The 26,537-nt window shown below is 49.8% G+C and overlaps 1 protein-coding gene across 25 annotated transcripts in view; it reads right to left on the bottom strand.

Moving 5' to 3' along the window:
• NFASC (neurofascin) overlaps positions 1-25,545 on the bottom strand; it is a 177,347-nt gene extending 151,802 nt beyond the window's left edge. For 22 of the 25 annotated variants that reach the window (XR_012492907.1, XR_012492906.1, XR_012492909.1 and 19 more), the window contains exon 1: positions 25,390-25,545. Coding sequence is in view for 18 of the 25 variants with exons in the window: in XM_019711426.2 (XP_019566985.2) it covers positions 25,390-25,493 (104 nt within the window). In the remaining 7 variants the exon portion in view is untranslated. Of the gene's footprint in view, positions 1-25,385 lie in introns of all 25 variants that reach the window. The other 3 variants (XM_019711414.2, XM_074322284.1, XM_074322285.1) reach the window with 3 other exon arrangements.
• Positions 25,546-26,537: the final 992 nt, after the last annotated feature.

Raw genomic sequence — 26,537 nt, forward strand, 5'->3', positions numbered from 1 at the left:
AAATAACTAAAAACTCAATGGTCTCAATTGCTGAGGCTCCGTGCAGCTGTTGGACTCAAGACTCAGCCTCTGGGAAAGAGCGGGAGAGAGAGACCCATGTGGAAGTGGGCATAGCATGAGAACCAGCTCCTGATTCCATCGTTCTTCGAGGCCTCCTTCAGACCGCCCTTTCATTTGCTGCCCACCACAGCACTCATATTTACTGGGCCCCTCCATGCGGCGCCATGGCGCTCCCAGCATGCTGCGGAGTACAAAGTTTCTGGTCAGCTGCATGCTCTTCCCATCCACCAGTGCCAGGAGGAAGGAATGAAGGACCAATTGCCAGCAATGGCCATGCCGAGGAGGACTCATACAGAGGCTAAGGCAGGCGAGGGCCCTGCCCAGCTGCCTTGCTCGAGTGGATCTCTCCAGGACAGAGGCACCTAACGCGGTGTGGTTAGAAGACAATGCGTCCAACTCGTTAGGAACCATCGAGGGACAGGCTGTGAAGAAAAGCAGCACTCTGAGCGCCGGCACTAAGGCAAGAGGCCTGGTGGCTGGAAAGCTGGTGAGATGACTCCAGAAAAAGGAGTCAGGCTCTGACCCTGGTCACCCTCATGGGGCCACACAGGGGTGGGAAGAAGCTACTACAGCTCTTGTGAGCTCCACCCTGAAAGTAGACCGGGTGTTTTCCCAGGCGCAGGCAGGTTCCACCCCATCAAAAGGCTCCCGAGACACAAGAAAAATGAGGGGGCAGGGGAGGGAGGAAGAGAAGAGCCAAGCGAGGAGCGGCAGCTCTGAGAGGCAACTGTCAGGCCATCCACGCAGAGAGCCAGCCTGTTGCCATGACGACGCCCTCCTGCATAGCATCCAGGAATAAATTATTGATCATGGACACTGTTTTCCCGCTTCCCCACAGACCCCAGTGCCCTCTTGGCTGCCACCATTACTCTCCCCTCCTCCACATGTTCTGTATTTGCATGACAGTCACTCTGAAATCAAACACGAGCCCAGAAGAATCACAAGGTCCCCATCTCCAACCCCTCCCAGCCTCTCTGCCTCCTTAGCCATTATGCAATTTTGTGGCTCTGACAACCTTTAGGGCCTAAACTGTGACCCCCCACAACTCATATATTGAAGTCCTAACCGCCAGTACCTCAACAGCGCACTGAAGGAGGACTGAATTTTAGCCTTTTAAAAAGGTAATTAAGGTAAAATGAGGTCATTAGTGGGAGCCCAAATCCAAGAGGACTGGTGTCCTTATAGAGAAGATTAGGACACAGACATGTACAGAGGAAACCCACGTGAGGAGACGGGGAGAAGATGACCATCTACAAGTGAAGAAGAGAGGCCACAGAAGAAACCAACCCAGACAGCACCTTCATCTTCCAGCCTCCAGGACTGTGAGGAAATAAACTTCTGTTGGTTAAGCCGCCCAGGCTGTGGTACTTCATCAAGGCAGTCCTAGAAAACTAATACGCTCCCTACGTCGGACCCCCTGAAAGCCAGCGGTCATGTTGGGATGCCCCAACAGCTTGAAAACAACATTTTAGCAGCAGAGCCAAGAACTTTGAGCTCCCACTGCCACATGTTCACACAATGGGCTTCCAGGGGATAAAGCTGGGAGACAGAGGGCACGTGAGAGGCAGGAGAGCCCAGAAACCAGCCAACAGACCTGGTACTGGGAAGGCAGGACAGGCCATGCAGGAAACTGCAGCTGCCCTGGGTCCCTCTGCCCAGCATGACCACAGCAGAGTCACCAGCTCTCAGCCAGTGCCCTAACCTAAGAGTCCACGGCTGATGAAGGCAGAACCAGTGTGAGACGTGGAATGCCAAGCGCTAGAAGCAGCCAAGGCCCCGGCCCAAGGTGGAAGGACTGAAGGACTTACTTTGGGAAAGAGGCAGCACCCACGGTACTGAGTCCCGTGTATAAAACTGAGGGGTGACCTTCAAGTCAAAAGAAAAGCACTAGTGGGAGGATGTGTAGAAACTGGAACCCTAGTGCATCACTGGTGGGAATGCAAAACGGTACAGCCACTGGGAAACTAGTTTGGTGGTTCCTCAAAAAGTTAAACATAGAATTACCACATGACTCCACAATTCCACTCCTAGGTACATACCACAAAGAACTGAAAATGGCTACTCAAACAAGTACATGTACATGCATTTTCATAGCAGCACTATTCTCAATAGCCAGAAGGTGGAAACAACCCGAGTACATGAATGGATGAACGAGGAAACAAATCAGGTTCCACTTGCAATGGAGCATTATTCAGCCATAAAGGAATGAAGTCCGGATACGTGCTACCACATGGTCGTGAAAACCAGGTGAAAGAAGCCAGACACGAAATGCTACGTGTTGTATGCTTTCTTTAATGTAAAATGTCCAAACCAGCTAAATCCGTACAGACAAGAAGCTAGTAGATTAGTAGTTGCCAGGGGATGGGGAGAGGAGAAAGTGGGGAGTGACTGCTTGATGGGAATGGGGGGTTCCTCTAGGGTGACAAAAAAGTTTTGAAAAGAGAGAGGTGATGGTTCCACAACATTGTGAATCTATTAAATGCCATGCAAATGCACCTCAATAAATTGTGAAGCACTAAATATATGAAGGATCATTCTAGTCTCTCTACCCTTGTGTATGCGTCACACACACACACACACACACACACACACACACCTGCATCTCTCCTTTGAGCTTCTGCAAACACCTCCATCAGGACTGGCCTCCTACCTGCCTGCCCCTTGCTCATGTCTTTGAAGCCCAGCTCCACCCACGAAGCTTTGTCTGTGACAGCTCACACTGGCTCTCCCACCTGGAATCTCCGCTCCTAACATCTTGTCTCTGTGTTCACTTTTCCCCCCTCTCTTGCCCAGCACTCTTAGAAATCTCCTTGGACTTTTAGCTGATTCTTCCAACAGGACTGCAGGCCCTTGCGGGCAAAGGATGTGTCCTTTCATCCTTATTACAAGCAGTGAGCCAAGGTGTTAGCCTGTTAGAGCCAAACAGACCACTTACTGGCTGTGTGACTGAGGACAAGGTACTTTAATCTCTCTGAGCTTCAATTTCCTCTATGTAAACAGGGAATGATGATAACAGTTACCTCACAGACTTGTTGTGAGGGTTACTGAGACACATATATATAAAAGGCCAAACAAATGTTTTTTTAATAAATATTCTTCTGTTCATCACTCCTGCAAATTTTTCATGCCTGGTTACATGGTTTCCATTTTAGTACCTCACTGGCTGGTCCCCAAATATCTGCTGGGTGGCCAGCTGCATCCATAAGCAGGGGCTCCAGGTCTCACAGGGGTGGGGCTGGGAGCGTGGATGATTGACTGGGGCCCCAAGCAGCAGAGGCTGGAGGGCAAGGTCAAAGCCAGGCCGAGTCGGAATTGTTCTCTCTTCTGGGAGGCCCTGTCCGAGGCAGCCCTAGTCTCTTCCCCTCCAGTTCTTAGGTCTAATTGGGTTTGATTTCACCCTGGAATTCAACCCTCCACAATCAGGTATCACTCAGTTTCCTCTACTCAACAGACACACCCTGGCCTGCAGTTAGCGGTCTCCTCACTACTCCTTCCTCTTACGCCTCCTTATTCCTAAAGTCTTCTCCCCGTTTTCTCCACATGTGACAATATTATTGACCTTTAAGGTGTCGCTCAAAGCCTGCCTTTTCCACAAACATTTGCCCAATGTCTCCAGTCAGCAGCGGCCTTCCTTCTTCCTAATTGCGTTGCTGTTTATCAGTTCCTGGTCATAGTCAGCCATGTTCCAGCCTGCAATGGTGTTGAGCCTTTTTCTGCAGGTGTAAATCTCGCACCTGCATTAAGATTATAAACTTAAAAAAGGGACTGCATCTCATACCCATGCTCTGTCTCCCAAGCACTGAGGCTCAGCTGTAGGAAGCCTGAGAGCAAGCAGATCCCGGCCCCACCGCTCCCTACTGTGAACCCTCATGCAGGGGTCCTCGTCCCGGCTCCCAGTCAGAGTTCTCACCGTGCTGTAAGGAAGCTTAAATGAGGCCCTGCAGGTAAAAGAACGCTGCACATTATGAACACGACTTCTAAAGCACATGCGCAGTCACAGCTCGATAAGCTGGGTGAACGTGCCTTGCACACCACCCTCCAGGAGCCCAGCTTCCATGAAGGTGGTGGGACTGGAAGAGCAGCTGTCAGCCCAGTGAGGCCCAGAGAGGGGTCAGTGGAAAACAGCCTCTCGCCAAGGACTCCGCAGGGGACCACACAGCTCCTGCCTGGACAGGGTTAGGAGGGGACCCTGGGGAAGCAAAGACTAGGGCTTCCGGCAAAAACACCATCTCCTGATGATGCCACCACGAAAGACCAGAGCTGCCAAGTAAGACAAATCTGTGCTCAGCTGGGACTGTGATTCCGTCTGTTCCAGAGATGAGTGAATAGCGCAGGGAGGGCTGGTCAGCCAGGAAGAACTCCAAAGGGGTTCACTCCCACTGGATGGCAGTGGAAGGGGTCGGTGGTCCTAGGGGGGCAGCAACCAAAGTGTTAATCCCAGAGTGGCATATACATCCCGGTCCAAGGATCCCCTTGTTCCTCAAAGTGCAGCATCTGCTGGGAATCAATACCCAATAGCTCTCTGTCACTCAGTAATTAGGTCAGCTTAGAGGATTTCCCAGGTCAGGAGGGTGGGGGAGGCAGCCCCCCCAGCTCTCTCTCAAGCCAAGCTCCCAGGTGCTGAGCCAGCCCCTCCCCCACAACAGGCACTCACCTACTGCATGAAGTGTCAGCCACAAAATGAAGGGGCCCAGGTAGGGAAAATGGAAGTAGGTGAAGTTACCTACAAACAGTCCCCACTCATAGGTCCCCTGGATGAGCCCACTGCCCAAGGAACAGAATGAACGAGAGAACTCAAAGGATATGGGCTGTTGCTGAGGGTCTATGAACAGGTTAGACAGAAAGGCTGGGGGGTGGGAGTGGGGAATGGGCAGCCTACTGGCAGTCAGCAAACAATCCGCTGCAACATTATGCTCACAGTGAAGTCCAGGCCTGAGACAGGAAGGCAGAGACCCTCAGAAGGCAGAGCAGAAAAGAAGCCAATCTGCCTTGTCTCCCTCCAACCGCTCTCCCCTCCTCCCTAGTGTGGGTTCCCCGTGCCAGCAGAGACCCACCAGTGTGCCTGGACAACCCAGTAGCGGGCAGAAAGGATGTGTCCTGAGAAGCCCAGCTGAGAAACTCATTCACACCCTCCCCATGGGGACTCCCTTCTCACTCTCTAAGTGGGCAACCCTAGAGCATCAGAGACCGCTCTAAACTTGTCCGTGAGATCTGGAGGGGCTGGCCCGGGTTCCACATGATACCAGGAGGTATGGGCCATGTGAATAGCTGTGTTCACACGTACACAGCAAACGGCTCTCTCAGATAGCACTAAAACACAAAGGACTGGCTCGGGGTTATAAACCCTCTGCTTTAGTTGGCTTCATTTTAACGGAACCCCCACATAATGTGGGAGCCAGTTACTGAGTACTAGGTATAGAAAGATGCAGAAAGAAGGCTCTAGGGTGAGGCTCCGAGAGGCCAGTCAAATCTAAATGAGGCATATGAGACACACACACACACTCACACACACACACACTCACACACTCACACACACAATGACCAGAGTTGAAAAGGGATTAATATATAAAAATATAAGCTAATGTGATTATGGAGAACTAAAAGCAATTCTCAGTTATCTGCAGCCCAGCTTATTTCTAAGCCTAAACACATTCTAGGCTACCCACTTCTAACGTGGACTCCAAGTATATAAAAGCATTTCTTTTCAGCCTCAACAAAAGAAAAATTAGAAAGGATAATCTGTATAAAAACGACGTTCGGTAGATCATTCCTAAACCCAGCGGGGCTGGTAGATTATCTGGAGTTTGGGCTTCCCACCTGTTAACAGTGGTCAGACAAGCAGCGGCCACAGTGGGAGCAAGGGGCACGGCAACACATGTTTTGGGCTACGTGAGGCCTGAGTGGTGGGTTGGCTTCTTTTCTGCCCTGCCTTCTGAGGGACTCTGCCTTCCTGTCTTTCACACCTAGACCTAACCATCAGTATAATCTTGCAACTAGATTGTCTTGAGTCCAAGTCCAAGGGCCTTTCCTCCAGACCAGGCCATCTGCGCCTCTTTCAAAGGTTGCTGCTCCCTCCCTCCAAACATGTAACTAAAATTCTGATGCCACCGAGGGCACACAAGCCAGCTCACCCAGATGAGGCATGCCCAAGAGGCTGGTGAGAGCCCCAGGGTGCCACAGCAGTGCTCTCAGGAGGCCCAGGTCCTGAGCTCATCTATCCACAGACTGGCCTCTACCAGAGACAATGTTTAGCTGCTGGGAAAGGAGAGAGCACTGCCCACTGGCTGCCCTCATTTCTGAGCCCCACGGGCAGGATCCAGCTGTAGACGACAACAGGGCAGCCCATCACCCCAGGCCCCGGATCACCCAGCCTCTGCTGAGACGCACCCTGACACAGAACTCGCCCCTCACAGGGTTCTCACTCCACTTTCTACTGGGGCAGCTCTAACAGGATCAGATGACGTCTAACACCCCTTCCAGCTCTACAATCCAGTGACTTAATGGTTAGAAAGATCTTGGGTAATTAGGCAGCAAGCTCCTCTGATTCTAGTTCTGACATCTAGACTTTCAAAGAATGTGTCTAACCCATTTCCAACAACAATCTGGGGGGAAGGGGCCATACTGTCTCTCCCACCCCCAGCCCAACTATTATACACTCCTGATTTTCATCAAGGTTTTCAGACCCTGCACCATCCTAGAATCTCAGCATGTCAGAGCCAGAAAGAATCTTTAAGATTGCTAAAGCTTCCCATCTTTCTACCTTGTTATCACCCCAAAGAAATGTTAACATAATTTGTTTATTTTTTCTTAAGTTTGAAAACATGCTATTTTAGGTCAGATTACTAAAATGTTTATAAAGTGTCGTTTTAATAATACAATCTTTAATAGTGGTTATTACATGCATAAATTCAACTCCCCCCTCACCCATTTAGCAAGTGATACATACCTTCCAATTTAGTTCAGATTAACTAGATAAGAAAAAGCATGATTTGTTAACACATTTTTAGATGTCATATCATGTCAGGCTTGGGGATCAAATTACATTGTAACAATTTAATCAAATGCATAAAATTTAACCAAGGTATAAAAACAGTCAAAAGCTGCTCTCACAACCTTAAGTTGAAAATTGTTACCTTTGGTGCTCTGTAAAGTTTAAAATTTTTGTTTCTATTATAAAAGAGAGAAGCTTTCTGACTGATTTATATGCACTTCTGTGTTAGTGAATGAAAATCCACTTGGCTATAATTGTCACTTTTTTTGAGTACTAGAAACATCTTGAAACGCGATATAAAAATTCTGGTCAAATGAATACAATCTGCTAACCCTGATCTTCAGACAAATTTGCAGAATTAGTATTATTATTATTGTGTTCCTCACTAACTCTATGACGTTCCATATGTTTCCTGTCTTCATTTGTGACTCATTATGGATAAATTAAACAATAGATGACTAAGAAACGCAAATCAAAACCACGAGGGCAAAACCACTCCTGCAGTCAGTGTGCAGCAGACAATATACACCCATCTCCTCGAACTCCTCACACCTTACACACCCGGAGAGACTCAATCTGTTTCATATTAAGGAGGAAAAAATGGAATAAAGGTATTTATTGATTGATTGAAAACAGAGGTGAAGTTAGATGCCTTGTTAGCCATTTGAGAATCCCTGGAGTTTAGACTCACAGGCTGGGAAAGGAGTCTTGTTCAACCATCAACGACTTCACCCACTGCCTCCCTGAATTTTCTAATGAAGAAACTGAAGCCTAGAAATGAGAAGGACTTAGCTGAGGTCCGCTGGTAAGTCAGGGCAGAGCAAGAGCTGGTATCAAGTCTCCTGACTGCGTCTTCTCTCTCTGTGTGCCTGGCAGTGCGAGGCTGCCCCAAAGCCCCCTGGAGGGTTTGGTAATGTCAAGGGATCAGACAGGAAGAGACGGGAAATGGCTGTCACTGAATCGGACTTTGTCCTGTTTGCCTGGTTACCCCACACAGCGCCAGGCACAGCTCTTTTCCCACAGGAGGTAGTTGGTAAATGTTTCTTGGATGAGTAAATGGATGGAACAGCAGGGTCAGGATGTGGACTCCCGGCAGCTCTGACAGCTTCTGTCCCAGCCTGAAGAACGAGATGACGATGACCTTGATGACGATGGTCTGAGCGAACACTTGCAGGGGTCTCACAGCTCACTCTTCTGAGCACTTCACATAGAATACGTCACTGTTCAGCGGAAGCTGATCAAGGTAGGGAGGCTCAGATACACATGCTTGAGGCTGACAAGCCCAAGAATGGCACTACAGGACCCCCCTCAGTGGCTCCCGCTCCTGAAGCCGTGTTCATAAGCCCTGAAAGGAGGCCTGAGAAGCACGCTGGAAGCAGACACCAATTTAGATGTGTGTAAACACAGCATCTACCCAGACTAACTGGTCTCCCTGGGGACATACCTGCCCCTGAGGGCTACAGGGCTTTCATCCCAACCTGTCAAGCCTGACTTTTGTATTCTGAACAATACAGGCTGTTCAATAAGTAATGGCCTCCCAGTGTCATTGCTGATTATTTGACTTCTGAACAGTGGGGGCAGGAGAGATAATGTCTCTAGGTTGCAGGTGAAGATCAGAAGCCGTCTGCAGCTGGGACCAGCACTGAAGCAGCCTGAGACCCTCCCCAACCTCGTATCCTCTTGGTCCCCAAAGCCCGTTTCTAGCAACAACTGTCAAATAAGATGAACTGAAAACATTGGCATCAAACCTTAATAGTTGTTATTTCCAAATGATTGGGGTTTTTTTGTTTGTGTGTTTTCTCAGACTTTATAACTGTAACCTTTATCACCAGAAAAACCAGTTTCAGAAATGAAAAGTATGGATGTGTGTCCTTTACTGTATGTTTTACTTTAATAAAATTTACCGAAACAAGTGATGACAAAGGGGATTGTATACAACCCTCTGAGTCCCCGCCGCTCCCTCTAAGAAGTAGTGTCTGTTCCTGAACAGAGAACGGATGAGAGGGATGGGATGCATTCTCCGCGTTTCCCTCATCCCTCATCCCCCCATCACTGGGTTCTGGGCCCCTCTGAGTCTCAGGGAAATAGGGAAATTATCACTCTATCCAGTGGGTTAATGCGAAGATAAAGGCAGAGCCAGAGGTGAGTCCCCGGAACCCCACACTGCCCTCCACCTGTCTTTGTATCCATGTTCTTATCAACATCACAGCTCTAAGCAACGCAGTTGAACTCCTCTGCCCCTGAGGGGGTCCTGTGAGCTCCCAGAAAGGGCCAGACAAGCCTGACAACTGCCACCACCACGATCCCTTATTGCCATTCCTACCGCTCACAGGGGAAGAAGCAAAACATAAAGTGGCCTGCCTTCAAATGGGAATGGAAGTATGTCCAACATGGCGCCAGGGAGACGTCACTCATACCTTCTGGGTTTGTGGAGAGAAAAAGTGGAAAGGGGGTGGGAGTGGCGGGAGGGAGAACATCCTCTACAGCCCGATTTTCTATGCACACTAGTGCCTGAGGAGACAAACAGGAAAAGAGGCTGGTGGACTTTCAGGGAAAGACCCAGCTGGGGCTGCCCACCGCCTAGGCAGCGCAAAGAAGGTCAGTAGCCCCGTGGTAAAGAGAATGAGGCCTGGCCCTACCCCCTGTTCTCACGCTGCTGCCTTGGGTCGGTGGGTGGAGGGGTGTGGGCGGCAAAGGCTTTCTACAAACAGATGGCGGTGAGAGAACCTGGTTACAAGCCGGGAAGCTGGGTTCCCCTCCTGGACCTGTGCCAGTTCTTACTCCAGGAGGAGGGAAGGGGGCGGAGGCCGGGGTTACAGTGGGCCTGTGGCTGAGCAGGAAGGCTCTTCTCAGCATTCAGGACAGCACGGAGGTTAACAACTCAACCAGCTAGAATCAGACTGGAATCAAAAGGATCTGAATGGAAGCCCCAGCTGCACAGTTTACTAGCTGACAGACCTCAGAAAAAAGCAATCAAGTCCTTGTGCTTCAGTTTCCTGTAAAACAAGGCTACTGAAAATACATCCTAAATGGAGCGTGGAGTGAGACACTATCTATCAAAAGCCCTTAGCACACTGCCTAGCACATAATAAGCTCTGAGTATCAGGTAGCTGCCACTGTTCTAACCTCACTCTTATTGCTACTGCTGTTGCTATAACAATAACATGGAGGAGGTCCTGGGCCACTCACGCCTAGAACCTCTGACTACAGCACACCTCCTGTCCTTCCACTGGTGGTCAGGCTGATAACCATGGTCATTTACACACATCTGCAAGAAGACAACAGGGGCTCCCAAAAGACAGCCATATCTGTCTGGTGTCCTCTCAACCCAGAACCAGCCCCCTCTGAACAAAAAGGTCTCCTCCGATTTCAGGAAGCCTAACACCTTCCTCTCCCCTTCTCTCTCTCTCTCTTTTGCATGCGTGCGCGCATGAGCACACACACACACACACACACACACACACACCCAGCATTCTTCCATCAGTACCACAGAGAACTCTAGGACAGACTAGGGCAAAGGTTGAGCAGGTGCCAGCCGCCCAGCTGCAGCTGAATATAAGGCTCAGAGCAGCCTACGCAAAACAAGTGAACACGCACGCCAGCCAACAGCCATCACAGCCAGCGGCAATGCAGGAAGACAATGGGTGCTGCCCAGGTCTGGCCACCAAGTCCCATGGCTGTTGAGACCAGGACTTGGGAGCCTGACAGAGCTGGGAGGGGGGCAGTGACGGTCACATGGTGTTGTGGGCCAGAGCTGCTTGAACGGGAAGAGGTACTGCATTGGGGCGACTGTGCTCTGCCCCCCACCTAGGGATCCAGGGCTGCCTTATTCTGCTAGATACCAGCTGAAACTGGAGTCACAGAAAGCCAGGAGGGCGCTAGACTAGGAATCCATGGGCAAGTGAGGACGTGGAGACTTGACTTGGCTGTACCCTGATTCGCACTGCCTCCTCCACTGGCCACCCAACTCTCTGGCTTTGGTTTCCCCACCTCTACAGTGGAAATGATATATTAGCTTTACGTATTAACTCAGTACGGCCGGGGTATGATAAGGATACAATTAGATCAGAAGAACGGCAAGGAGACCAAAATGGCTCGCTGTGAGAAATGGGCTCTCACTCCTTGGCCTGACACGTGCATCTCACTTCTGCCTTTGTTTTCCTGACTAACCTTCTTGTGTTGGTTTCTTCACCGTCTGTGGGGCTCTGAAAAGCCATCCCTTCCTCCCCATCACGCTTTTTCCCTGTGAGTGCAGCCAGCACGAAGTTAGGAATTAAGGCACAAGGATAACTGCACTGTCCATTTCTTCTGAATTTCCGCCCCTCCCCTTTGGAGACGCTCCCTAATGAGCTTGTTAGGAGCACAGAACAAGTAAGAGGTCCATCTCTCAATCTCCTCTGTGGTCTTTCCAGGCTACCATAGATTAAAATAAACTTTCTCCTGAACTCCAAGGGCTCTGTGGCCTAAGCTATCCATCTTCATTGATCCTTTTATTACTTTGGGTTGTTAGTTACCTTCGCCACACATGGATACCTCGTATGCTTCCTCAACTAGCATGCAGGTATTTGAGGGCAAAAATGACCTTTTCTTCTCCCCTGTAATTCTCACAGCACCTAACACACAGCTTGTGAGTAGAGAACCAATCTGAACCCAGACACTCTGAATCCGCGCCCTTGCTTTGCACTGTCTTCTATTTCCTGGACCAAACACATGCACTCCACAATGGAACTGAGAAAAGAAACCCGGGGAGGGGAGAAAGGGGAGAACACAGACAAATGAGCAGTCCCAGCCAACAGAACATCTTTCCCCACCAGTGATAGTCCTTTGCCTGTTTTGGTCTGTCCCCAACACACCAGCATCTGGGTAACCCCTAGATGCCGTCACCAGCCCAATGAGAAACAAGGCATTCTTGCTCTCAGAAGCCCCAGCTGCAACTTTTTATGGTGCCAGCTAAAAGCTCCCCCTTTATTTGTCAAGGTTGCAAGAACACAGAAGAACCATGGATGTGTTCAGAGAGGGTTTTCCTAGTCTGACTCAGAATGCAGCCAGCACCTGACTCAGGCCCTGACCCCAATCCTGCATCAGCCTTCCAGAACCTTCCAGCAGGGCCCCACAGCATTCCCGCCACAGCATTCAGTCTTTCACTGTATTGCCTTTAACCTTGGCCTCCCCCTAACCTGCACATTCTACCAACTGTCATTGCAGTGGGACAAGTCATGACGGCCTCACTGCTGAGGGCAGCCAGACCGAGAAGGAAAGGTCAGAAACCTGGGGTGGGGGCAACAGCCAAACCCATACAAGTCCCAGAAACCCAGTAGGCTTCATGCTGATTCCTAAAATACTTTTGCTCGACTAGCCACAGGTCTGTAGGAGTGAAAAGATTAAGCACTAAGATCCCAGACCTCCGTGGTTAAACGGGGTGTTTAATAGTGTTACACAGACGGGTCACGGGCGGCCAGGCTTCCGGGTGAGAGGGCCTAACTCGAAGTCTTTATCCCTGTCAGAGGAGCAGAATGCTGACCATACAGAACCAGAGACAGGAAACAGAGTTCTCAGAAACAGAAAACCCTAGGGACACTCAAAGAGAAAGAGAGGGAAGAAAGCCAAAATATAAAATGGGGATTTAGCAAAGAAAGTACTGAAGCAACACTAATGGGTAAACCTTCTGTGCTTAAAAGTAAACTTTGAACAATTCATAAACAAAGCTTAAGAAAGTTCTGGATGTTGTAATACTGGCCCTGATACAGGGAAGCAATATCCCAGCACAGAATTTCACGGAATACATGAGACAAACCAGCCAAATTAGAGCCCAGCAAGAGGACGAATGTGGACCGGATATAAACAGAGTTAGTCACGTCTCAGTGAGGAGCACTAGAAATTTGTATCTGCAGCCCATCGTGCAGTGTTTGTGCCTGTGTAGTCACGCTCGGGTTACCTGTCTGCTGAACTACATACATAGTTCTGCTTCTCAGTTTGGATCCAGTGAGTCTCAGCTAACCCCTGGCAAGGTGCTGAGTTAAAGAACTCGTCAACGTACACATAGAGCAGTACCTGGATCCCTGTGTAACTGGTCAGACCATGCAAATCAGCCCTCCCCTCTCTTATTGAACAGCTGAGCCAGGCTGACTTCTGCCAGAATGTGCCCTTGTAATAATGGCGGCGCTGCTGAAGCTGCAGAGGCGGGCATGAGGACACCGACCTTGGGGTCTTGTCTCAGTGCTGAACCTACTGGAGATGGGACCCCGACCAGGATGGAGCGCTAGCACCAGGTGATGAAAACATTCTGTGCATGTTCCATCTGTGGACAAGGGGAGGCTCATGGGATTGTCCCCTTTTATGCTCCCGTTTTCTTTTAGCACCAGAATGAAAGGTAAACCTATGTAGGCAAAATAGACAAGAGCTGGGTTCCGTGGCTCTGTCAACAGAAGGGGACCGTGGGGCAGATGGTGAGTCTCCCATGGGGAGGGTGTCCCACCTCCACCTTGGGGCCGGAAGAAGACTGAGCAGTGGCTGTACAGTGCAGTGTTAGCCAAGACTCAGCGCTCTGGTGCCATCAGACCCTGACATTCCTAATGGCAGATCAGAGTTTCCAGGATACCTAGACTCTGCTCTTACTCTTCAATACAAGTGACTCCCAGGCAAGGGAGCGTCTCACACAAAGGAGCCATCAGCGTGTGCTGGAACTCAGCTGTCTGCTGGGTAGTAAGCCAGGGTACACTTTGGAATCAGATCCCATCCCAGCTCTACCACTCAGAGCTGTCCTACTTTGGGCAAGTTGGTTCCCATTCTGAGTCCCCATTTTCTCAGTGTAATGTGGATAATAACAGCCAATCCAAGGGTTGTCATAAATAAACGAGATTACAAAAGGCAAGCATCTCACATAGTCCCTGACACACAGTAGGGGTCCAGTCAACGGCACCCCCCTTAGCGCCCTTGCTCTGCAGACAGGCGTGCATGGTGGGACCTGGGAGGGTCTGTGAGAATGAGGATTAGAGGACCGATAGCCATGGCTTAGCCCTGCCACTCGTAAAATGGACTATTACACAACTGTTGATTTATACATTAGCATTTATCATTCTTATTTAAATAGCCCTGTTGGGTGGGCATCATGATCCCCATTTTGCCACTGAGAAAATGAAAGCGAAGGAAGGTTAAATAACTTGCCCTGGTCCCTTTAGATCCCTAATCCCTCGGGTCTTCATATCCCGAATCCAGTGCCCTTTCTGTCACTCCACACTGGAATACTCATCCATTCAACATACATTTCCTGCAAGTTTCTAAGTTCCAGGCATGGTCCCAGGCACTGGAAGCCCACTCTGACTTGTTCTAAAAGGGAACTGGCTTGTTCCAAGCCAGTCACATCTTTGATCCCTCATGACTAATGGTGCAGCCACAGGATAGAGCCCTAGGGCGTTATGCTGTAACCAGTCAAGCTAACCACCACATGCAGGGCAGGATTGGTGATATATGGCATTTTGTTGCCCTTCAGGCACTTAGTCTCTTGGGGTAAGGGAGGCACAGCCAGGGGAAAAGCGTCTCAGAGGGAGAAGAAAAACTATGCAGAAAGCCAGTCGTTTTCAGGCTGGCTGTGTAGCAGAATCACCTGGAGGGTCTTTAAAACATCCTGGAGCCTAGACCCGGCTCTCGGAGGGGGCAGTTCATTTGGTATAGAGTGGGTCCCAGCATCAGCACATTTTAAAATCTCCCCAGTTGAGGCTAGCATGTTACAGATTCAGAACCCACGGATAAGGTCCTGCCCATCAGTGTGGTCTGCTGACTGGTGGTACCAGCATGACCTGGGAGCCTGTCAGAAAGGCAGAATCTCAGGCCCTGTCCGGACCTACTGATTCTGCATGTGCACGGTGACAGGACTCCAGGTGACTTGAGAGGACATGGAGGATGGAAAAGGACAGGCTCCTCCGTGAGGCAGCCAGAGAAGTCCCTCCCCAGCCCGGCTGGGAGATGCAGCCCCCTGCTCCCTGCCAGGCGGGGGGCAGGGGGACTCAGGTGACATGGGGAGCCACGTCACCAAGCTCTGCTTCTCGTCTCCTCTCGAGCAGCACCTGGGCCTGCATCACAGGGCTTCAGGTATAAGAGCTGCTGGAGTCCCATCAGGCCGCTTCTGTGACTAGGATATCTAAGAGCAAAACCCTGTCACCATTTACGTGACAAGAAAAAAAAGGAGTTTCTTCCTTTCCACACAGTCCTCTTCCCCAACCCCCCTCCCCGAGTGCTCTTTGCTGCGGAATAGGCAGCTCAGCACAGCCCTAGTGGGACAGTGAACTGCCTGACCCACCATAAAGGCAGCACTGTCACCACAGGCATGGAGGTGGCTGGTACCAGCTAAGCCTCATCAAGGAGAGAATCCTTGAAAGAAGGACAGACAGAGACACACACATAATCTGGCCGCTGAAGCACGCTGCACCCCACCCCCAACCCTGTATCTGGGCTGCCACTTCTTTGTTTCTATCAGTTGTGTGTCATTTTTCACACGTGCCTGCCTTTGCTCTCCCATTAGACTGAGAATAACCATCCTTGGCTCCTCCTTTGTCACTGTCCACAGTACCAAGTACAGAGACTTATGTCCAGCAGTGGCTCGATAAAAGTTATCTGTGTTCACGTGCACACATTTTCTGTGAGTCAAAGCCATAGTGCCAAGCTAACAAAGAGCTCCTCACAAGCAGGTGTTTATTAAGGATTATTATAAGCACATTGAAATTCTACAGGAGAAAACTATAGGATATGGCTTCAGAAAGCATGCAGTCTGGTTTAAGAAATCAGATTTATACACGGCAAGTCTACGACCAGAGAACCACGGAATTCAAGCATGTTTACAATAAGGTTAGGCAGGCCTATTGGCACTGAGACATGTCAACACAAGGGACATTTTTATTATTATTATTATTATTGGGGAAGGGGAACAGGACTCTATTGGGGAACAGTGTGTACTTCCAGGATTTTTTCCAAGTCAAGTTGTTGTTCTCTCAGTCTTAGTTGTGGAGGGTACAGCTCCAGGTCCAGTTGCCGTTTCTAGTTGCAGGGGGCACAGCCCACCAGCAACACAAGGGACACTTTCTGCTCCAGTCTTTTGACAGGTTATTTTCACTTATTTGTTGATTGGCATTTTAAAGCATTTTTTCCCCCTGGTACCTCTACTGCTCACCATAGCCCCGTCCTGGGCCATGTCCACCGTACCAGGTAAACAGGATATAAAGACGTCAGGAGTTAGAAAGGGAGATATATGAAGACCAGGAACTTCTCTCTGCTGGATGTCCATCCGACACCACAGCACATCATCTGCGTGCCACCTCATCCTAGAGCCAAACTTCCTGGGCTGTACACACGGCATCGCTTGCCCATTCAAGTCTCCAAAAAGTCTTGGATCAGGTCCCTGGAACCCCAGCCAGAATTCAAGGAGCCTTCTCTCTGCCCTTGAAAAGAAAACTGCAGTGCATCATGGATGGTTGTTGTCACTGTGACAATAAGGAGTCAGGGCAGGACTCACAGTCAGATGCAGACTTCCAGTTCAGACTGAGCATGGGGCTTTCTTCAGCACTGCGTCAAACTCACTCCCATTCCAAAGTCTACTTTACTCTACATCACAGAGGTTTAGGCGTGAGGAACCAAAAAGCAAGAGAAAGTGCTCAAAGCTCAAGATTCTGACTGTAAAGCTGTGCAGTCTAATACAGTAGCCGCTAGCCACACATTTAAATTAAATTAAATTAAACTGAAAATTCAATTCTCAGTCACATCCGCTACATTCCCAGTGCTCAGAAGCCAGGTGTGGCTAGTGCTACGATGTTAGACAGCACATGTATAGAACATCCATCATCACAGAACGCTCTACTGGACAGTACTAACACTGAACATTTAGATGTTTCATTTGAAGTAATGAGTAGGGTCTTCTGGGAACTTCTGTTACTCTCTCCGTGTTTGAAGAAGTTCTAGGTACTCTGAAATGCTGAGTAGACGGAGTGCACTTTCCACAATGAAAGAAGCAATGGGCTAAGATTCTCATGTAAATACAAAGACTCTGAAGCAAAACGTACAGGGCTACAAACTGAGTCACTTTAGTGCACACACATGGTCTCTTCTTAGGAGGGCCATTATTAGCTTTCCCCAACCCACACTTTTGCTTTCATCACAAAGACTGTAAAGTTAGATGCTGTAAACCAGTTTGCTGCCAGAAAGCCCACACACAACCTAGTTGTGGCCAGAATTGTTTTCTAGATCCCTTTGGTTGGTTCTAAGCATTCCCTGGCTTTACTTTCTAACCTGGCATTATTGATGAGAAAAATCTTTCAGATGGCAGGTCAGCACCCTGGACAGCGACAAGCTCCCTCCTGGCGCCCAAGAGAAAACACAAGCACTCCCCTTTTCTCTGAACAACACTTCAGAACGAACTAATTCCCAGACACCACTAGGTGCCTGTGAAGGGATTTCCCATTCACTTCTCCTAATACCACAACCTCTTCTTCACAGCAAGAGCAAGCTTAGCTAAGAAGCTTTAAATGCTCCTCCCCAACTCCAAGAAAAAGACCAACTCCTCAGTCAGTCAAGATTTTCTGCAGCCTGGCCCCTGGCATTCCCTCCAGCTGCACCTTCCACTGCTCCTTGGCCAAGTCAATGCTTGACCACACCTTCCCTCCTCTAAACCTCTGATTATGCTCCCTTATCCCACCAGAAATGCCCTCGCCTTACTATTACCTATTCAAATCCTAGCCATTCTTAGAGACCTAAACCAGCCCCTGATGCGCTTCTAAATCTCCCAAAAGGACTTTAGTCTACATTGATTTCCTCTCTTCTCTGAGATCCCAAAGCACGTCTAGTTTAGAGCATGCTTTAGGGAACTTCATTACATATCATCTTGTATAGTTACTAGGTTCAGATGTGGTTTTTAAAACTCCTAGTGGTCCAGTATGCAGAGGAGCTAGTTCTGCCAACACCAGCCATGCAGTCACAAGCAAGCTGCATCACCCCTCAGCGTCTGTTTCTTGGTCAGTAAACTAATAATCTTGGACTAACCATGTCTAACATTCAATGAGTCAAGGATTCTCTCAAAACAAGTTGCCACTCAGACATATGTTGTGCACAGAGCAGAGGCTTCAAAGAGTAACTGCAGATGCAATGAACATTATGTAAAAACAAACCAAGGCAGAGTCCAGGGCTGGGGTCAGCCAGAACCCTGGTTCAGCTCCCAACGTGAGTCACAAAGTCTTTAATTCCACTCAGCGTGTGATGCTAATCAGCGATCCAGTTTCTGTCCTCGCCTACGTCAGCAGAGGAAAATTGCCCAGGGCCTCAGAGGCATTTTCCTTCATAAAGAACATGTCACCTCCAACATGTGGGAAAATACCACACAATGGGTATTATAACAGTGGCATTATAACAATGTCTCTCATGTAAACACACATGGATAGGTCAACCAACACCTGACAGCAGTGTACTAACTTCAATACTAATTATGCATAAGCCCAGGTAGACTATGGAAAATAGCTAAAAGCATCTTTTGTGGTACCCCAAAATAAAATTCTGGCTAATCTCCCAAGTCAAGAAGTTCCAGGGGGAGGGAGAACTGACTTAAAATTTCAGCTCAATATTATACTCCTTGTCAAAATGATAGTTATAATACCTCCACATGTTTAAAATCCTATCCTCAAAGCACTCAGCTTATGAATCTACACATAATAAGGAGCAAATTAAGGCCCGGAAATGTTTAATAACTTTTGTATTATAAATAAAGATCGAACTAGAACCAATCTAGTGAGAATAATTTCACTAACATAGGCAGCATGCACACAAAAATGCACACAACACACGCATATAATGCACACTCCGAGAACACTTAGCAATATGAAGAGTTGAGTTATGAAACTCACTGACCCTGACTGGAACATTCCACTAAATGCTTGCACAAAATACTACTGCAGAAGCAAACTGGCCAGCATCAGTAAAGGAGGAAGGAATTCTCATCACTGGAAAAGACATTGGAATCGCTCTGCCAGCTATCTCATCCAGGAAAGTCACAAGAGCTGAGAACAAAACAACATCTGGTCAACCCACCCAAGTGACCTAAACCGAATCCAGGAGAGTGAGCTCAGCACAAAGGGCAGAACCATCCTGTCGTAGGCCCTTCCCCAAGCTGGCCATCCGACGTGCTCAGAGAAGGAAAGAAGGGAGAGGCCAGTACAACCAGGTTAGAAGAGTAGACACCAGCGATCAGGTTCCTCTATGATCGTATCTGAATGCACTGCTCCAGACATATCCTCACTACGGAATTATATGCACCCACCACGCAAGCCGTATCATTTATTCATTATGAGTCAAAGATCCCATCCACATTCCTGCCTTTGCAGCCATTCTGATTATGAAGTCTTCAAGTCTTGGTGTCTCAAGACCCACCTCAAATACTTCCTCTTGCAAAAGGCTTTTCCAGATCACCCAAGCCCAATATAATCTCCTGTCAACCTTCTTGCATTTACTGTCTGGAATTAGCAAATGTTTCTTATATTTGAACATGTGTTCTCTTATCTCCTTTAGGGCAGAAACGGGGTCTCAGAGCCTCCACATTGCTCCAGAAGATGGTGCGGTACCCCTTAGCCATACAGCAGGTGCTCAATAAATGCTTGGTGATGATAAGACCTTCTTCAGAGTGATAGCTGCGACCCAAAGGCAAAACTAGGTGTGAAGCTAAGTACATGGGCCAGGTGGGGCAGGCAAAAACAGCCCCAAGGGGGCCCACCTGGTGGACAACAGTTCACACAGCCTTCTTCCAACCCTGGGTGCCAGGTTTCCTCATTCTCGGACTGAGTGGGAAATCTTCCCTTCTTACCCCTGAGCCGCTGTTCCCAGGCTGTTTATCTCCTTAACTCTATTTATTGTGATCCTGGTAAGAGGTTCTGAAGCCCTCCAAGCCTCTCTCTAATTAAATTCATTAGAACAGATTGGGGCTTTCTTTCAGCATCTCAGAAAAATTAACAACACGCTTAGCATCATAATGACGGGGAGAGGGGTTGCCAGGAGGCCTTTCAGGAGGCGCTGGCCCAGCCTGGGAGCAGAAGAGCCAGGAGGAGCAAGTGCAGGAGGGAAAGCAGATGCTCAGGCAGCTGCTTCTCAGAGGAGCTGCAGGAGTCGGCTGGGGAATGAGGACGGATGACCCCAGGAAATGACCCTACCAGGACCCAGGCACTGCAACTTTTTCATAGCCTGGCATTTGGGAGAGAAAATACAGGCCAAGAAATTAATCAATGACATCAATTCCAGAGACATGGGCTTCTGGGACAAGAGACTAGCAGCAATCTTCTAGTTTTACAGAGAAACACATTTAAGCTCTGTTAATGGTGGGGCCAGAAGTAGAACACAAGCCCCTCATGTTTTCATCATGACCTTTTCTGTAACTTTCCTGCAGGAACGTTGGAGACGGCGATATGGCAGGTCACTTCTTTACCAGGGAATCTGAACTCATCAAGTTTTTGCTTATACACCTGGTGGGTTCCCTCCTCTAGAATACCCTCCTCTTAACTTCCATTTCAAAATTCTGCCAGTTCTTCAAGGCTCAGCTCCACTCCCACCTCCTCTATGAACAGCAGCTGGCATTTGGTAAGTGACAGTCTGGGTACAGCGCTGGGCCCTTCACTACCTTATCACATTTAATCCTTATAACATCTCTGCAAGGTTCACATTAATATCCCCATTTTACAAACTGGGAAACTGCAGCTCCTCAAGTACTAGGTGGAAGAAGCAAAGTTTGAATGTAGGTCTGTCTGAACTCAAAGGCCGAGCAGTTTCCACTACGCCATGCCACCTCCCTGACCCCAGAGCGATCATTTCTTCCTGTGAAATTTTACTGCCCGAGGCCTAAAGACTTAATTATACACCGTCTTGTATTATTCCCAAGAGGTTTCACGTTTGTCTTCTCTCCCCCACTTGAAAGCAGGAACCACATTTCAGTATCAATCCTTCAGAAGGACATAGTAGGTTCTCAAAAATGCATGCAGGGTCCTTCTAACAGATTTTTCTAGAGAGCCTTGTGCAAGTAGATAACACATCCCAGTTCTGTACTTTTCCACGAGGGCAGGGGGAGCTCAGTACAAAACATGAGAGAGGAGCATGGACTTTGATGGCAAACAAACATATGCCTAAATTCTCGCTTTGCAACTGCCCTGCTCTACAATCTTAAACAACCACCTCTCTGAGTTTGTTTCCTTATCTGTAAAACCAGGATCCTAACCATATTTTTTTTTTTTTAAGATTTTATTGGGGAAGGGAAACAGGACTTTATTGGGGAACAGTGTGTACTTCCAGGACTTTTTTCCAAGTCAAGTTGTTGTCCTTTCAATCTTAGTTGTGGAGGGCGCAGCTCAGCTCCAGGTCCAGTTGCTGTTGCTAGTTGCAGGGGGCGCTGCCCATCATCCCTTGCAAGACTTGAGGAATCGAACTGGCAACCTTGTGGTTGAGAGCCCACTGGCCCATGTGGGAATCGAACCGGCAGCCTTCGGAGTTAGGAGCATGGAGCTCTAACCGCCTGAGCCACCGGGCCGGCCCCTAACCATATTTCCTTATGTAGGGCTAATCCCTATGAAGACTAAATGAGATGGTGTATGTAAAGTGCAGAGTAGGGGCCTAGCATCTAGTAAGCACTCTATAATGATAACTATTGCATCATGACACTTTAATTTCTCCTGGCTTGCCTCAAGACCTAATGAAAGGAGGGTGGCTCAAGAGTTCTTTAGCTGGTTGGCACATCTGACCAATGCCTAGGTCAGCAAAGCTGTGGAAGTGCCTGCTCAAGCACCCAGCACAGCCATTAGCTCCCCGGGCCCTCCCCTGCAGTCCCAAGGCCCAGGCTATATGCATCTATGATAGCGTCTGCCCTTGCAGCTAGGCCTGGGAACTCGCTGGGCATTTTGAGTAAATGCTCAAAAGTTTGACATCAAGCTGCTCTACCCAAAGCAGGGGTCTATCCTGATAGGTACAATCACTCCAGGTCCTGCTGTCCACTGTGACCCCTTAGCAGTCCTCCTCCAATGCCAGGAACCCATCTGACCACTGTTATTTTGTACTCTGTATAACCTCTATTGTCTTGTAGTGACTTTTGATTTTCCATTTCTGCCTCTTCAACTTGACTTATACGCCCAACACCTAGCACAGTTCCTGGGATATACACAAAAGCTCAGGACACACTAATGAAATGCACTCAGTTAGGTGTAGGGGAAGAGGAGGGGCCCTCAGAAGATGAGGCTAGGTATCTCTATCCTGAGACTCTTTCCCAGTTCAGCTATGGATGTTCATGGTGACCTCTGCTCACGCCCATGTCTGCTAAGGGCCTACCCTGCTCAACACTCACGCCCCCAATCTGGACTTCTCTGACTCCATGATGCTGCCCTCTCCCGACCTGCAAGACCCTTCCACCCACCTCAGAGCTTGCAATGTGTTCACTCACCTTGTTTCTGAGAACATATCTGTGCAAGACGTGCTATTTCCCCATCAGGCGCAGGAGCCTCCCAAGGGCAGAAACTGGGCATCTTTCCTCTGACTCACTCTGACATTCTAAGCATATCCCGCCCATACTTGGGCCCTCAAACACAAGTGCTTAGGAGACAGGCATGGGCAGGATAAGTAACCTCGACCTTGTCCCTGAGCTCCCTACGGGTGCCCCTAATCAGGCTGAGGCAGCACCGAGCGTGTTCGGCTGCACAAAGAACACCCCGTTTTCCCTCTCAAACCAGGGATTTGGTACCATCTTGTTTTGCCTCCCCCTCCACGCTTTTCCTCAGAGTCCACTTCAGAGCCAGCCCTGACCTAACCCTCAGGACAGCATCAACCCAGCCCTCCTCACAGCTGTGGTGGGGAGGGGGCTCACACCACTGGAATGACACACGCTGCCGTTCAACGCCCCGTGCAGACATTCTCACTCCAGCTTATCTGTGTTATTTGTCTGATTACTTGTCTCTCTTTCCCATTACACTGGGAGCTCTGAGAGATCAGACCCTGCCTTGTTTTCATCTCTAGGATCCCAGCACCCAGCAGAGCAGCACATTTTAGGGTTTAATTAGCATTTGTTAAAGGAATAAGTATGTAACCAGCCTTAAATTCCTCTCACTTCTTTCTCCCCTCCTCCTCGAGACCAAACAGACGGAGGCCTGCACCTCTCTGTCTCTCCCTTTCTGCTTAAGAATTTTTTTCCCTAAAAACTAAGTGATGACCCTCACATCCCAGCACTTAGATGGTCTTGGAGGAGCGTGGTGCCAGGGGAAGGGAACAAGTTGCAACTCCAGAGTGATGAGAGACTTGGAAGCTTGTCCCTCAGTCACTGCAGAAACAGGACCCTCCTCTGTGCCTCCCCCCTTCTGATATCCAAAGCCAGAACCCACCCCCTCGATATCAGCCACCTCCTCAATGTGCCCCGGAAAGAGTCAGCCCCTCAGAGCCACAGGGAGCTTTCCAGGGAGCTGGCCCCTCTTTCTCTGTGCCTCAGTGGATCTCTGTGTAGCTTTTGTGATGTCAAACAAGACATATGGAGTGAGATTCATTTCACAAAACTAGGATCTATGTACATTGTTATCAGAATCCCCCCGTTAACCTGAGCCCAAATCAAGCATTTAAATGGCAGAACCTTAATCCAATCAGCTCTCAAGGATGACAGCTCCAGGTGATGTCGCCTCCTGGACCAGGAAATGCCAGGGGAAGCTTCCTGCCCCACCCCCACCCCACTCACCTTCTGCAATTCTTCCTGCAATGCTATTCCACCAGATCCTCTCATCCCCAAACCAGGGGAGGACGGGTCTCTGCCTTTCTTCTTCTCCCTGTCCCCTACCGCCTTCCCACAATTGGTATGGCCTCTATCCCCAGGGGCTTCCTCTTTCCACACACATTACAGCTCGGCTTCTCCCACTTAAGTCTCAAGTTTGGTGGGTTGTGAACTTGCCAGTCTCTGGCCCATACAAACAATTCAACTCCTGCTCTGCGGCCTGCCCTTGATGGAGATTTGACTAAGGCCCCGCAGGGTTCACCATAGTTCCAAGGGTAGATATGACACATCATCCCATGGAGATGGACAGGCAGAAAAGGGATACTGTTACCCACTCCTCCAGACTGAGGGAGAAGGCATCTCTCCCCAGCACACACACACACCACTGAGAAATGCCAAGAAGGAATCAGGAGCAGAGCCTGGCTCAGGCAGGGCAGGAGAGGGGCTGCCATGGGGATCAGAGTCTAGGTGATTCAGCACTCTGCCCACTCTCAGCCCAGCCCATTGGCTACACTCATGACAGCTCCTGAAGCCAAAGTGCTGACTTGGAGGCTGAGGAAGAATCCTTTCTAAAATCCAAAATTCTCCAACCCTCCAGTGCGGCTCCTCATCCAGGCCTTTGCATCCCAAAGCTCAGAACAAGACCAGGGAGAGGCTACTCAGCCATTCCTCTGACCCTGCCTCTTCCCCATCCTAGCTTCCCTATGCTTAGCACCCCCTCCCCCAGTCCATCTAGGAAACAAACCTGAACAGCTAGGTGAAGAGGAACACAAGAAAGGTCTAGCAATCCCAGCATCCTTTGCCCCCAGACCATGAATAAGATCAAACGTGCAGAAAAGGGTTATAAGTGGCAAGTACACTGGGCCTTCAGAGCCCAAGGCCTCCCCAAGCAGAGAAGGAGGGCCCAGTGGCAGGTGAGGGGCTCAGTACAAGCCCTGTGGCTACAAGCATCACTGACAAGGGCAGGTGGGGAAGGTGATGGGGGGCATGCGAGCTAACAGCCAAGGGGCAGAAGATGGAGTTATTGAGAGGGACCGAAGCAGCTGGGAAGGAGCTGGGACAGGGTGTACAGAGGGGACCTGGAGAGGACAGTGAGGGGTCTGATGGAGAGACAGGCACACAGAGTGATGGGGTATGAGGCAGGGAGAGAGCTGGGGAAGGCAAGGAGAGGGGCTGATGTGCAGGGTAGGATAAATAGAAGGGATGGGGATCACCCCAAGCGGGGTGTGTAGGTAAACAGAGGTATCACGGCAGGGCTCGTGGAGGAGGCAAAGACAGAAGGAAAGGGGGAGGACAGTTAGGATGCAAGAAGGGGGAGGGGATGCGGCCATGAGATAGAAAGGGTATGGGGTGTGCAGGGGGTCGGGAGCTGGATGGGGGTGGGGTGCAGATATGGGCAGAACAGGGTGGATTCAGGGCAGGTGACGGTGTGAAGAGAAAGGACGGGATGTGGACAGAGGGGGATGGGGACAGGTCGGGGGATGGAGACCGAAAGGGGAGGGCGGGAAAAAGGGAGTGTCTCTAACTGCGTTCCCACGACCTCCGCTGTGCCCCCACCCCCATCTCTCTGGTGCCCGCGCTCACCTACCTCCAAGGGCTCGGGCTCCGGCCCTGGGCGCAGTCTGTGCTGTCCGCTGCCGGCACCACTTCCCCCGCGTCCCCTGCAGCGCCTCTCGCCGCCAGCCGCCGCATTAGGGCAGAGACCAGCCCGTGCGCGTCCCCGGGCGGCGGCGCGCCCCCGACACCCTGCGTGCGCGCCCCCGCACCACTCCCTTCGCGCACCGAGCGGGACCAGGACGCAGAAGGAGGCGTAAGGATGTTCGGGCGCGGCCCCGCCCTGTGCGTCGGGAGGGGTTCGCACAACCTGGACGGGGGACGAGCCCCTCCTTTCTCTCCTCGTCTACCTGTGGGTCTCCCTGCGGATCGGCTTTGAAAATGATCCTTCAGTTCGCTGAGCGCCTAATACGGACCAACACACAGGAAGAAAGATGCTGAAGCCCCAGCGTATCACGTGTTTGTCCTATATATGCTCCACCATCAGACTGTGACTTCTTGGGGGCAGAACTTTGTCTTCCCAGGGAGACCTGCTTACTTACAGTAGACGCTCCAGGAGTGTTTGTTGATTGAAGAATTCTTGGATCCTGAATTGAGGATGTGAGAAAGATTGTGACACCCGCTGGGGGTGGAGTGGCCTTCAAAAAATGGGAGGTTTCATCTGCCCTAAGGGAACTCAGACCTTGTCCTATACTTGAGTTAGTTGGAAGAAGCCCAGGCCTGGGAGACCGGAGATCCGAGTGCCGGTCTCGGTTCGGTGACTGGCCTCTGACGTGGGCGAGACATTTCTCTGGGGGCCTCAGTTGTGCCGACTGAACCATGAAAAGTTGCTTGGATGATCCCTTCTGGTTCTTTTTAGTTCAGACATGGAGAATGCATTAGGCCCTAGTTAACATGCACAGGCAGAAACCCAAGCTCACTTATAACCTGAAACAGTGGAAAGAGCTGGACCGGGATAGAACCTTGGGCTTAGAAGAGCACTTGGAAGTCCAGCCCCCCATCCCAAACCACAGTTCCCTCAGCAGCCCCCCTCTGAGGTTCCATTCAAGGCCATGTTAGGCCGCCTTTTCTGTGTACACACTGCTCCTGCCCTGACACCACATTTGCTGAGCTGTATCCATCTGCCTGCCTCTCTGTGTCCCCTCCAGCCTGTGAGCTCTGGGAAAGCAGGAATACATCTTG

The sequence above is a fragment of the Rhinolophus sinicus genome, linkage group LG17 (genome assembly GCF_036562045.2).
Source record: "Rhinolophus sinicus isolate RSC01 linkage group LG17, ASM3656204v1, whole genome shotgun sequence".
Classification (NCBI taxonomy): Eukaryota; Metazoa; Chordata; class Mammalia; order Chiroptera; family Rhinolophidae; genus Rhinolophus; species Rhinolophus sinicus.